This window comes from Triturus cristatus, chromosome 3_2 (genome assembly GCF_964204655.1).
Source record: "Triturus cristatus chromosome 3_2, aTriCri1.1, whole genome shotgun sequence".
In the NCBI taxonomy this organism is placed as follows: Eukaryota; Metazoa; Chordata; class Amphibia; order Caudata; family Salamandridae; genus Triturus; species Triturus cristatus.
In genome coordinates, this window is record NC_140584.1 from 967,198,668 (window position 1) to 967,212,442 (window position 13,775).

The following is a 13,775-nucleotide window of genomic DNA, read 5'->3' on the forward strand; positions in this document are numbered from 1 at the left end:
CTACATAAACAGTGAACAATTGCAGATTAATGAATACCGCATGAAAGCGGAAGTTCCTCGGAAAAACGTAACAATGGTGAGCCTTTTAGCAGTCTTTCTTAAAAACAATGTTATTCAGAAATAAACATCTCTTGCTTAACCCCTTCAGTGCCATGCCCTTTCCCCCTCCTGTGCCGGGCGTTGCACTAGTGGGTGGGGTTCATGACGAGATAGTCTCGTCATGGGCACAGCGCAACCGTGCTCCATGACGAGACTATCTCGTCATGGGCACTGAAGAGGTTAACTAGTGCAGCAGAATTATAAACACAATAAATGGTGACACATCCATATTAGACAAGTTGGCATTAAGATCTGAGTCCTATTTAGCATAAGCACGAAAAGCACACTTTAACAGGTCATAGCAAACTTGTTTTAACTGCATAGTTTCATGCCAATTAACACATAGGACTTCAAATGTAGATGAATAATGCACAATTTAAATACAATGCATAAACGCATCATTATAGGAGTACAAGGTAAGCAACTTGACACAGCATAGATACAACATATAGCAGCAGTTCAAGCATCCCTCCGGTTACGCAGCAACAATTCAAGACTGCCTTAAAGCACTAGTTCAACATAGGCAGCAACAGTGCATGTTCATCTGTATCTAGCCACATGCAGTGCCATTTTTTTAAGACGCACTGCCCCCTTACCAGAAAGTAATGGTGGAGGCAGCGGAAAAGGAAACTGATGAGTCTGAAACCAGAATGTCCACCTTTCAAGTCTAGCCCAGCTTAAGTAGGAACTTCAATTTGTTGGAATGTGAACTCTACATGCATAGCAGTGGTATAACAAAATGATGACCCCTCCCTCCCCATGCAGAATGTTGAGGGGCACCTAAGACTTCTTATCTTGCAGATACTTATACGCCTTGGGCTGACTGGGGGCTGAGGGGTGGGTTCCTCCCCAAGCCGCAGGGGGTTCATGGGCCTGTGTTACATGAAAACAATGTACGGAGAGGCAACACAAAAAGAACGTTAGTACATTTCTAATGCCACAGAATGAAATCAGGAGTCTTCGATGTCACTGATGCTTCTTTTATTTTCAAAATTACTGGAGTACAGGACAAGCAAATGCAGCCAACTCGTTTCACCCTGAATAGGGCTTCATCCGGGCAGTATTTCTTGCATTGATTTTTTGAGAGTGCATCAACTTCTTAACATCATTCAGACACGCTCAATTTATAGACACTTGATGTGTCCAAACTGATAAGATCTTTGAAAAAAGAAAAAGAAACCGTATGTGGCAAAATAGAATTCATTCTGATAGGTGAAGTTATATTGGCCTAGTCTGCCAATGTCCTAATCTCAAAATACCAAGAGACGCCAAACGCGGTGTGAGCAGTTTGCCTCCCAAAGTTGTGTTCATGGGCCTGTGTTACACCCTAGAGGCATAGCAGCAGCTAGGTATGTCTAGCCCCATGTTCTAGAATTATGCGACCAGGAGAAACAAATCCCTGATAAACAAAAGAGTATACCCTTGAGGGAACCAGAGTCAAGTGGCACATAGTATGGCGGCTCCAAGTCGAGGTTCTGATTCCATTTCCCATCGTCTGGGGCATTGTCAATACTATTGAAGCAAAAGGGCCATTTCCCAGTCCTTATGAAGTGGACACATTCTTTGAAACAAAGACAAACGCATTGGCGTTCGCATTGCAATTGCTAAGTTTACACAGCAGTAAAACAACCAGCAACTTGTGCATCGGCATACATGCGAAGGAAGGCCGCTAAGGATGCTTTGCTGCTACCTTCGCCATTATCGTTATGTGCATGTGAGGGGAGTTTGCAGTCATGCTAAACTGTGTGTGCGCCTTTGTGCCTGCGAGTGTGTGCATGTACACGGCTGTTCTGCACTGCTGAGGCCCATGCTCCATTACCTGCTACCTGCAGAGTAACGGTCCCGTCGGACACCTGCCCGGCAGTTCTCTTTCTGTGAAGCAGGCAAGCTGGAACTGCAGCCCAGGCTTGAGTGAAGCTTGGGCTCCCATCAGAAATCTAACATTCAACTATTAATGGGTTTAAAAAATACACATAACGCAGAGTTAATGATCAATGCTACAGGATAGAGAAAACCCTTAGCAACAAAGCTAAAATATCATCCCACTGGGTGCAGACTGTTGAACAGACGGAGTCGTGAACCTCGATCCACCCGATCGAGCTTTGTGGTTACTGGTCCCCGAATTAGCAGAAAGAAAACGCGCTCATGAAGTAGCTTCAGAAGTTAACGGGCGCGTTATGTCAGGACCAACAGTACATGTAAAGCGCCCAATGCACCCGGAGGGGCCTCTTGCCGCTGTCCCTCAACCTACCTAGGGCAAGAAACAAACCAGCTTGTCTGCAGTTACGAGTGAGGGAGGCGGGGAGTCTCATCCCCTGGGACAGTGAGCTGCAGACCAGAGCTCTGCCCGCAGGGCCAGACGAAACTTGGGGAACCGTCAAGCAAGGCATGTATGTGCTCTGTCCATCGTTTGGAAGCCGTGCACATAAGCGGACACAGAATCCGGCCGGCCCCAGGCAGCTCTGCCAGCCGACGTGTCCAGGCTTCAACGTGATCCAGATTTGGACAGAGGTGCCGGGCAGTCCAACCTCCAATGCACCAAGGAGGTCCCCGTCAGTTACTTTAACAGACGGGCTCCCTCACTCCCTCCATCTTCGACTTCTCCTACGCGCGACCCTGCGCTCCAAGTGGGCCGCTTCCGGATTAAATCCGTGCCCTGGTGTTTCTTCCTCCTGCTGGCTTCATTACCCTGTTAATTATCTACCAAGCTATGACTGATGTTGCACTGCGGAATGAGGACCCCAAGGAAAATCAGATGCGCACTAGCAGCCTGAGACCTGCACGATGATCTAAAAAATGATTTTGGAGGTGTGCTACTGGAGAGCGAGTTAATTATGAGGCACGGGCACACTGGAGCTTGAAGGACGTCCTGCAGGAAGTCGCTCGTCAGATTGTCAAGAAACGCACAGTGCTGCTTCTCATCAGAAAAGAAAAGACATCCGCTTGCAAAGCTCATCTGTCAAACATGATCCCGTCCGTGTAATAAAATCCATCTCTTGCAAAGGAAACCTCCGTCGCCGCCTTGTTTCCCGGTATTCGTCTTTTAAAACCGCAAGTTACGGTTCTTTTACGGGGGGGGTTATTTTCGCGGCATACAGTCAGTCAGGGCGGGAGCGCCTCACACTGGTTTCGCTCTCGGCACCGACTGAGTGGCAGGTGTGCGAGTGCGGGGGAATTTCCCAAAGCACCTCTTCACGTATGCAGATTTGCATTCGCCACCACTTATCGGCGTGCTGCGGACAGACGAAAGCATCGGACCAGGACAGTCGGATGCTACGGCCATCGGCGGATAGGGTCGTCCGTACTGCAGGAACAGGGCTTTGCTTGCAGGCCCAGCAGCAGGTGGAGCTCAGATCACACCAGCAGCACAGTGCACACCAGGGCTGCTCCACAGGACTTACCAACTCCTGCAAAGACCACCTTTCTGAGCGAATCTTCGTAGCCGAACAAGATCTCCATCTTCTTCCCTAGCCCCTCCCCCCATCAAAGACAGATGACCAAATATCCCAGTGTCCGCCTCAGCTCCCTACTGCAGTCATCAAATGCTGGCCTGTAGGAGTCCCCAGACACACCGGAGGTCTTTACTCCGTGCACAGAGTAGTTAAAGGGAAGATTCAGACTTTTGTCAAATCAAGGTTAAATGAGTTCGGATTTGAGCACACTGGGTATACATCAGCCTGTGCAGTGCCCTAGATTTACTGCTTTAAAGTACATGACACAATGCTTCATCTCCAACCAACCTCACGCCAGGGCACTGCTGTCACCAACAGTCGGAGTTCAATGGTAAGATGCTAACAGAGCCTGCTACTTGGAACTGCCATCCCAGTCAGTAGCACACTGGCACCAGCAAAATGTTGTCAATAAAGGTGGGCACATAGATGGCACTTTAATAGAACAAAATAACCTAGTCCGGAGCACCACTTGCAAGACCTCCCAATGTTATTCACAGCTTCTCATCTCTGAGGGATCGATGAAAAGGTCGCAAGTCCCACACAATTCACACATCATGTACGCTTTTACGGGCCGTGGCACAGTAGTGCATTGCATGAAGCCGCTTACCTCTATGCCTGTTGGTAGTTTTGTCAAACATGAGCATGGCATCTTCTACCTAAGTGGAAACAAGACAAGGTAGAAATTAGCATATAAGGAATGAGGGGAAAGTTACTGTCCAAATTCAACAAAGCAGAGCAATTAATGAATGCATCTTTAATACAATACCAGAGGTAAAACGTATATTACAATGTGTCCTCAGAGTCCTACATACACCCAAAAAACGGGCTGTACTATCCTGAGCTGCCCTTTAGTACTGATGAACCCATAAAGGTAATTAATTAAAAGCACTTTCCAGCAGATATTGTATACACGTTGGTCTCCAAAGCAGTTGCATCACTTCTATTAAGGCCCAAACCAGACAAACGTTCGGGTTATTCACATGTTACAGCAATATTACAATTTTTGGATAGACTACTGCAATGCTCCAAGCTCAACATACATTTTATCTGTCATTATTTGACCACAGTCAGTAGTGGAATCTTTATTCGATTACATAGAGTTCACAAAGTTTACAAAGTTGGGTAATAAAATGCAATATACAGTTATTTTTTGTAGATGAATTTTTTTTTTGTGTGGAAATAAAAGTTAAAAATTCTAGATTCATGAGCTATTTCCATTATTAAATATTGCATTGACTGGAACATATATTTCGTGTTTAAATTCCGTATATGTTACATATCTACAGTTTTGTTTCATGACAAATTCTGACAGCACTGTAGGCCACTTTTCATACGATTCTTGCCTTGTACAGGGACCTAAATTGTAAATTAATAATAAGTATATGTACGCTAGACCTCAGCACACATAGCTTCATTAGTGTTTGAAGAGTGTGGACAGATAGTCAGTAGAATTGTTTACGGTTTGAAAATCGGTTCACCTTTCATATTCACCACATGTGCACTTTTTCCATAGGTGTAATAAAAGGTGATCGGGTTTTAGATTTTTATCTCAAAAAGGTTTAGATTACTCCTTTTCCTTTTAGGTGAAAGTTAGATGAATTTTAGCCATAAGAAGATTTTCTGCACTGTGTACACTATTGTAATTTCACAGTTTAGTTTAATATGTTGCTTTTAAATAAACCTTTTAACTATAATTGGTGTGCTTGCGATCCTCCCCGTATGCCTTCTATTATGACTATTCTATTGTGACTATTAGCTCCTGTATTGTCCCCACGCACTGTTGGCAGGATTAAAGAACCTTGAAGGGGGTTGCAAGTAATTGCTAGAGTCAATTCATCTGCTACACCCTAAACCATCACCTGCTTTACTATTAAGCAATAACGTCTAGCTTCAAATAGTTGACTTTATCAACGAATAAGCTCACGGCTCTTGGTTCTTTACAGCAACCAACGCTGTCTGGTCATATAAGATGAATGTCGCCAATGCCCCAAAGCAGACGCATTCAAGCACAACCTGCACCTGAAGACCCATCAAGAACCTGGAGGAAATGTCTGCTTTCAGAGCCTGGCCTTGAGACAGCTCTATAAGTTAGCAAGGGGCCATAGAACGGAAGTGGAAAGCCCCGGGGTTCTTCCGGCTTCTGTCTCCCTCTGTGCAAGTCTCCCAGATGGCCTTGAAATGAAGCATACAGATACCTCAAGCTAAGTTTTCACAGGTTCTTGCGACCATGTAGATGTGAAGAGGAAAAAAGTCAGTAAAAGTATAGGAAACACAGAATTTTGGAATTTGTTTATGAACCAGCAAGCTGCAAATCAGATTTCAACTAATATTAGCAAAAAATGCAGAGAAACGGATATTGGTGATTTAACATCCACCTAAAGAAGGATGAAAGGCACGATTTCATAACACAAACAAGCATTTGCAATGCAATAGGTCTCGCATTTATACGAGTTTGAGCTATTGGCATTGTAAATGACAATGCTTTTTATTTAAGTTTGTTTTTTTTAAAACAGAAATAAAAGGCACTGTCATTTACAATGCTAATAGCTCAAACTCTCGCAAATGCGAGACCTATTGCATTGCAAATGCTTGTTACCGTAGGCATGTGGGTTGCAGCTGGTGCTATTTCTTTGCAAACATAATAGTTTGCTTCTGTAATGTATTTTCTCTTTTCAGAAATGTGACTTCATTCTTGTTTCAAGGATAAGATTTCATTGCACCTAAAGGATGGAGACATGCATTTAGGTGTTATGGGCCAGTTTTGTAGATAACTTGTTTCTAATTGTACATATTTGCTGGATAAGGGACGTAGGCATGGGTGATATGGTGATGTGCAAAGGATCACACACTTTTCAAAAATTGGAAGCTGTAGGTAAAATGCGGATATTCTGATTCTTCAGATAATTAATTACACAATAACCACTTTTTTAAAGTTGACCATAAGCCATAGCATTGTACTACATTGGTAGCAAACTGCATTACATCACAAATGCCATCAACATATCTATCATGAAAAGGAGACGGTTGGAATACATACTGGTAAGACAGCTCAGTGGAATGTGCACCCGCCGCATAGGTTTTTGTTAATCTCCAGCTTTAAACGAAACCCCGCATGGAAGACTTGGCCTTTCACTTAGGGGAAACGGCTTTCATTGGTAAAAAGCGACACGAGGTAGCTCAGAGTGTGGTGCGGCGCTATATAAATTCTCATGGCTGTTGGAAATATAAAAGACAGCAGCGGTGTGGGCAAACAAACACCCTCAGCCGCCTCCCCCAGCAGGAAACCGCTGTGGCCCCGACCCTCTGTGCTACAGCTAGACCACCGTCGCGGCCACCGACAAAGTTGGCGCGTTCCCTCGAGCGGCGTCTCCCCTCCCGGGAGGTTGCGACCCGCGCGAACAGAGGCTCCTCAGCTCCGGCGGCGAAAAGGCGCGAAGCGAGCGAGAAAAGCCGCTGCTCTCGCCGCTCGTGGCAACCACGCAACCCGCAAGTGTGCACTTAATTAACACCGACAAACGGAAAAAGCACGCACCAACACAATAACAAACAGAAGCCTCTGACTGAGAGGCGCCAAACTTCGGAGGACCACATTTTACACCTCCCCCGTCGCGTTGTCCACGCTCCGAGGTGCCGTCTCACAACCTCATGTGACAACACCTCACATGTCTGACGAGATTGTCCTGTACCGAGCAAGTGCAGTTACTGCCGCGCTGCTACACTAATGCAGTTGTGTATGTGTGTAAGGGAGGTGAGTGTCTTTAAACGTAATAAAGAGATAGGGAGAACTGTATTTGTGTTTAAGAGCGGTGTATATCTAAGGGACGTGCAAATGTAAGGGAAATGTTTGCTTTTTGGAGCAATGTGTGCTTGTGAGTGAGATGTGCGTGCATGTGTGTGTGTCTGTTGTGTAAGGATGTTATGTGGTAAGGAGATGCCTGTTTACTAGCGGTCTGAGTGCAACAGGGGTCTGTGCAAGTGAGATATATATGTGTTTAAGAGTAATGTGAGCCACTAAGCGCTACACGTCTAAATGGAGACTATGTAAGAGAGCGTTGTGTCGGAAATAGATGTATGTGTGTATGTTGTGTGGATATACAATGCGTGGTAGAAAATGTGTAAAGAAGATATGTGGCCGGGTAAGCTGTTTGTAAATGAAGTGTGCGAGTGAGGGAGAGGTACCTACGGCGGAGTGACCCATAAGTGCATTTTAGGGGTTGTGTTTCTTAGGGCAAGACTTGACATGCACTTGTAAGTGATCTGTACGTGTGGTTCTGTATGTGTGTTTCAAGAGAGAGTGAGTGCGGTGTAGGGGGCGTGTTGGTGTAGCTGTGATAGGTGGGTGTTTAAAGAGATGTACGAACGTTAAAGAATGACGTAGGATAGAAGTTAAGAGGGGTGCCAGAGGGGAGGGGTGTGTTTGTGAGATAGAAAGAGAAAAGTGGCCAGGAGAGGGAGTTGTGAAGAATAAGAAATGTGAAGCACGTGAGTTAAAACGGAAAGGAACAGAAATAGAGAGACAATAGAGTAAAGGGTAAATGTGGGGAAAAGGTCACCAAAAGGAGAACAAGACACAAAGAAAACGAGAGAGTGTAAATCAAGAGTGTGTGGGGTTGCGAGTGGACGGGAGATAAAGGGATGGGGCGGATAGATGGATTGGGACACAGAACGCGGGAATGAGTTTAGACAATGATATGGAGAAAGAGAGGAAGAAAGAGTAGCGGAAGACGACGGAGGAGAATAGTGGGCAAGAGAAGGCACGGAAGAAAGAGTGAACGGAAATGAAAGGAGGGGGAGGTGTGAAATCAGGAAAGCGAAAGAGGCTCGAGAGGGATAATGTAAGGACGAATGAGAAGGATGGATACGCAAATAAAGAAAAAGTGAAAGCAAATTTGTGACGCGACGGAGCGTGGCGCGCGCTTGGCGGGGGAGCGCATTCCAGGTGGGGGAGCGGACCCTTTGAAGTTCGATGCCGAGGGCGCCAGTGGGCTGAAGCGCTTCCCCAAACGGATTGCATGGCGGAACGATGCACGTGATTGTGCGCATGCTCGCCATGCAATCCACTTTTGGGAGCACTTTGAAATGCCCCTTTACTAGAGTCTTGCATAGCGATTGCGTAAACGCAATAGCTAGGCAAGACCTAAAAATATATATAGTCTTCCAGCATGAATCACTGAAGGAAAAAAAGCATGCAGGAAATAGAACGTAAAGACCTGCAAGAACGCCGCCATATCTAAATACTGAAAGGAAACAGACCAACAAAGGCCAATGACAGTAAAGTATACAAAAAAGAGAGCATTAGGGGTTCAAACACCAGGTTGGTTCACTAGAACTGGTTCTCAGATACAAACCCAGGCACAACACACAAAATTTGGCCACCAAGACCAATATGACTTAGGAAGACTAATCATTGGAAAGGGTCGAGGTACTGGGGTTAGTAATGGACAACAAAGAATGCAAGTAGCAGGCAGGTGTTCAGATATATTTAAGAGATCTAACAAGGGCTATTTGCATATTTGTCTGCTGAATGTGCCATGATGCAGTGAGTAGAAACACATTTATCTGGGCTTCGGAGACCTTAACGTAAGAAGGGGAAATAATCTGGGAAGTGATGCAAACCCATCTTACGCCAGCAGTCAATCACTGGAGAAGACAGCTAGAAGGCTTAAGGGTTTATGGTAGACGGGCTCGCTTTGGTGAGCAGAAAACCCTGTGACCAGTGACTAATGCCTTCAAATCATCTTGCACGCTAAGCATTATTCCAGGGAGGGGGCACTGGAACCTTGCATGGATGATGTAATGTGGAGTTGTAGGAGAATTTGATTCAGAAGTGTAATGCTGGTATAACAGTGGACATTTAAAGACTTTAACCAGCACGTCTGTCCGTGAGTACTCACTGCCCTTCTCTATTTACCAAAGTTTCCGTTCTGCATCTCATACCAGCCAATAAACTGTGCAAGTGTCACTGTCCACCCCAATCAAGAGTACTCTTGTTAATAGATAAATGGCAGGTTCTTTAACAAAATGTTTCTTTTCAATCCATGATTCCGTGAGCAGCATAAGGATCAGTTCCTAGCCAGTAAAACATTACACCAACCGCTAAAAATGCACATCTACAATGACCAAGTGCTGAAAGGGCACTTTATAAAAGGTTGGCTTTTAAAAAAAAAAAATCATCTATACTTGAACAGTGTCTAATTGGCCATCTTTTTCCATTGCCTCGGGTCTAAACATTTTATCTCAGACTACCCTTTCGAGGTTTACTCCACCTTTTTTTCCCTCTAGGGCAGCCATTGTATTGCAAAGAATAGATTCTTCCCTCTATAGTCAAGTTGCACAATAGGCGTCTCAATGCTTTCGGAACAGATAAAGTGCAACAGTGAAAAAAATCTATTAACATCAAAATCAGATTTCGAAACTGAGGAGGAGAGAAAGAAAGAAAATCAATCTGGATCAGAAGGCATTCAGGGGGACATTTTCTTAACTTTCACCAATTGCAAAATAAGAAATAAGAAATAGAAGGAAAATTTCAACTTGTAAAAGGCTATCAATGCTTTTGAAATCTGGCAGGACAGCAAGAACTGAAACTGGATGAACCCAAACACACAAAGGCTGAATAGAACTGGGGTGATGGCGGCCACGCAGCACACACAAGCTCCTTTCTCACGGTTCTCTGTGACTCGAACATAGGCAGCCTTTACAAGCCTCCACTGAAGAGAAAGGAGGGACAGAGTCCAGGTAGCTGGAGCAACCCCCGCCCCTCGGAAACAAAACTAGAGCCTTTCTCCTCTCTTATGAAGGGCTGAAACCTTAGAAATTGGGTGGCTCCAGTTAGTACAATAACCAGAACAGTATTTTTTAACCCTTCTATACCAGGTTCGTCACAGCATTCAGAAAAAAAAGGATCAGGGTTTCATTTTCTTCCTCCTGTGTCTAGGAAGAATGAACCCTGTTAGAAGCCTGCACACGCCCGGTGCCCAAACACCCCACAGGTTACTCCTGTGCTCAGTTCTGTGCGCTAGACACACGGTGCGACCCTCGAGGCTGAACCGTGATGCGCAGAGAAATAAGCGATTCTTTAATTTTGCAGTATCTTATTCCCGTATTTTACTATATCACACAGAGGATTAAAACTACCACATATGGGCATACAATGTCCAAGATTACTTTTTTTTGTGAAAATATTTTTATTGAGCATCACATGAAGAGTATACTTACATCGTACATTAATTTATCATACTGGACACATTTCTAAAAAGTCAGTGGTCTGATAGTAGGTTCACAAAGTCCAGTCTCCCCATCTTTGAAATTCAACAGTTCCAGCGATGGCAATAGTTATAAGCGAGAGAGATAACCAAACCATTACCCCCTGCAGCTTGTACCATTCCTGCTAAATGCAGATCAATATAATACTCATTTCAACCCCTTTCCACAACTACCCTCCACCCACCCTACCCAAACAAACAAAGAACCTAGGTGCCGCTGCTTGGCCCAACCACCCCCGCCGATGTTCCTGCATCAGGCGCTCGCCAAGCTCAAATACCCCCAACTAGGGGTCTGTACCGAAGAGGGGCGGACAGGGAGGGAGGGAAGGGCACAGGGGGGAGGGGAGGTGGGGGAGGCAGGGGGGGGGGGGGCGGAGGAAAAGAATAATGGGGGGGGAGCCGGTGCAGGAAAGAACACAGGAGGGGACCGTGTGCACAGGAGATGATAGAGATCCCTATCAAAGAGAGGGGCCTACAATAACGATACCTACTCAGGGATTCGGTCGCCATGCATCCACCTGCTTTTATGCATCCGCCCCACTTACTCGCATACTATTTTGTGATACTGCAGGATCTAAGGCGCCCATCGCCTTGAACTGTTCCATCAGTTGAGCCCAGTCCAGCGATATCGGTAGTTTTCTCAGGCCCCTATACTCCTCCTGGTATAGAGCCTCCCGTTCCGCCAATGTCCAAGTTTACTTTTGCCGATAAATATAGGTTTTTCGGTGTGCTCCTGGTTGAGAAACGTAAGTAGCCTTCCAGCACCCATCGAGGAATGGTTGTGGGCCCTCTAAACTTAGCATCCCAGTCCAAACCTGCCCTCTGCTGCCTTGTAGGTCATGGTCCATTGTCAAGGAAAAAAAAGAGTGCTAGAATTACTGGCTTGATTGCCCAACACCACCCAAAAATCTGGAACAATGACAAGTGTACTTTTATCCAAGGTGCAATGATGTAATGAATTATCTATTTACTGTACCTGAATCCACATGGTGTGCAGGGGTGAAAAAACAACTAGCAGAAGATGGGAAAGTCCTTTGGAGGCAAGAAGATTAAATGTTTTCCACACTCTCCCTGGTTGTTGAACGGCTGTTTGAATACTATCCGTCCAGGTCTCTCACAAAGATCCCCATCAGAGACCTCAGGATTTCAGCCACGAGCAGAGAATGACTAGCAAGGACCTCATTGCCAGGCATCTTAATTTCCTTCTCCGTTGTAGTAGCAAATTCTACGCTATGGTAGACAACTAGAGGTTGCATAATGCACAATGCTGCCCACTTGAGAAGCGTTTACCTCAATTACGCCCGAAATACCCTGGATGCAAAAGTCCAGGAAGCAGGAATGGGGATGATTGTTCTGGATGTGAGGATAGTTCAGAGCTACTCGATGTAATGGAATCAGATGCCCTTGGCATTCCAGTTTTAGGCGTGCCAAGATTTGGTCACTGCTTTCTGAAGCTGCCACTTATTTGTACGATGCCCTCATATGAGATAACGTTTTCTGCCAGTATTAATGCCCATCAAAAGTCTCTAAAGGCACATTAATTCAGATTGTCTCTCCGCTCCTAAGTTTTTGACTGCTATAGCAGTGGCGATCATTCTGCTTTTGTGTTCTCGCTTTACTTTTTTGCTGTTTTAGTCTATTTCTCATTTTTGGCTTCAGCTGGTCTTTAATGTTTGTTGCTCTTCTCTTATAGATTGCCAAGCATAAACAAGGATTAATACATAAAAAGCCACAACTTCACCAAAAACCATGCAGTAAGGAAGGATCCTCTAAGTCCTAGGGGAGCAGCAGTGTCACCCTTTTGGTTGAGGGACCGAGAACAATCTGAAAGAAGTGAAGTATGCAGACAAGGCGAGTTCATTAATGGGTGACGTAATTAAACGCAGTGCCTCCCTATTAATGTATTGTGCTCTACTTGAATTAGGTTTAGCTCGATTACTTGGTTTAAAAACTGGATGCAATTAGAAATACGGTTGAAAAATATGTAAGCCTACGTGCAAGGCATATCAAACTTTAAGTTGCAGATATTAAGACCTCGTATTCAAAAGTTAAATGATTATTTTCTAGTAAGGCTCAATTAGTTTATCTGGATGTTAACAGAAAACGTGACCGCATAGGCACTTTAGCTTCTACAAAGTAACACTATGGCAAAGAACAAACAACTGAAAATGCTATCGTGCAAAATATTAATTGCTCTAAACCCATACCTGTATTTTATTTACATCAAATCAACGACAGACACTGGGGTCTGGCACGGACTTGCTCCCTTTAAATTCAGACTTTAACTAATGTAGCCATTGACAGGTAAGAAAAACAGAAATATTGTTAAAAATGGGTAACACCCCTAAAAAATAAATCAAATTTGGCACTTGAAAATGGCACTTGTGAGGGGATTATTACATAGTATCGAGTTTGGTTACTGTTTGCAAAAGTTTACGCAACTGCAAAGATTTGACCCTATAACATAGCTAGCGAGGATCCTATTCTTCTAAGTAAAAAAAGAAAGGTAATTTGAAAGGTTTCCTCCAGGGATGCAGTAAAACCCTTGCACATCTACAGAACTACCATGGACAAATCATGTCAAGTTTCGGCTGCACTATTATCTACCTTAGAGAGGTTTGTCTAGTAAGCTCAAAGTGGCATTTTATTTGAAGGAAAAAAAAAAGTGTCTGAAGCAGCGAATCACCGAAATCATCAGGAGTTAAATGTTCTTGGCAAGCCCATGTCGATGACTGTAACGAGCGCCATGAAAAGGTGTCCATGACTAATGAGCGCCATTAAAAGACGAGAGGAATTCTACTGGTTTCTGAGGGGGAAGAAGCCTCAGGCCTTTGAAAAATGAATCTTATGAGAAAACATTTAATATGGGCACAACTTGGGTTCTGGTTGTCCAGAATCAGATAGGGAAGTGAATGTGCTATCTGGAGTCTAAAGACAAGTTTGACGTTGCCCAATACAAATG

At 44.6% G+C, this 13,775-nt stretch overlaps 1 protein-coding gene across 6 annotated transcripts in view; it reads right to left on the minus strand.

Moving 5' to 3' along the window:
- The window catches only part of MSI2 (musashi RNA binding protein 2), a 1,546,127-nt gene that overhangs the window by 778,726 nt on the left and 753,626 nt on the right, over window positions 1–13,775 (minus strand). For all 6 annotated transcript variants that reach the window (XM_085649529.1, XM_085649527.1, XM_085649528.1 and 3 more), the window contains one exon: window positions 4,159–4,207. In XM_085649529.1, the coding sequence (XP_085505655.1) occupies window positions 4,159–4,207 (49 nt within the window). The remainder of the gene's footprint in view (window positions 1–4,158; window positions 4,208–13,775) is intronic.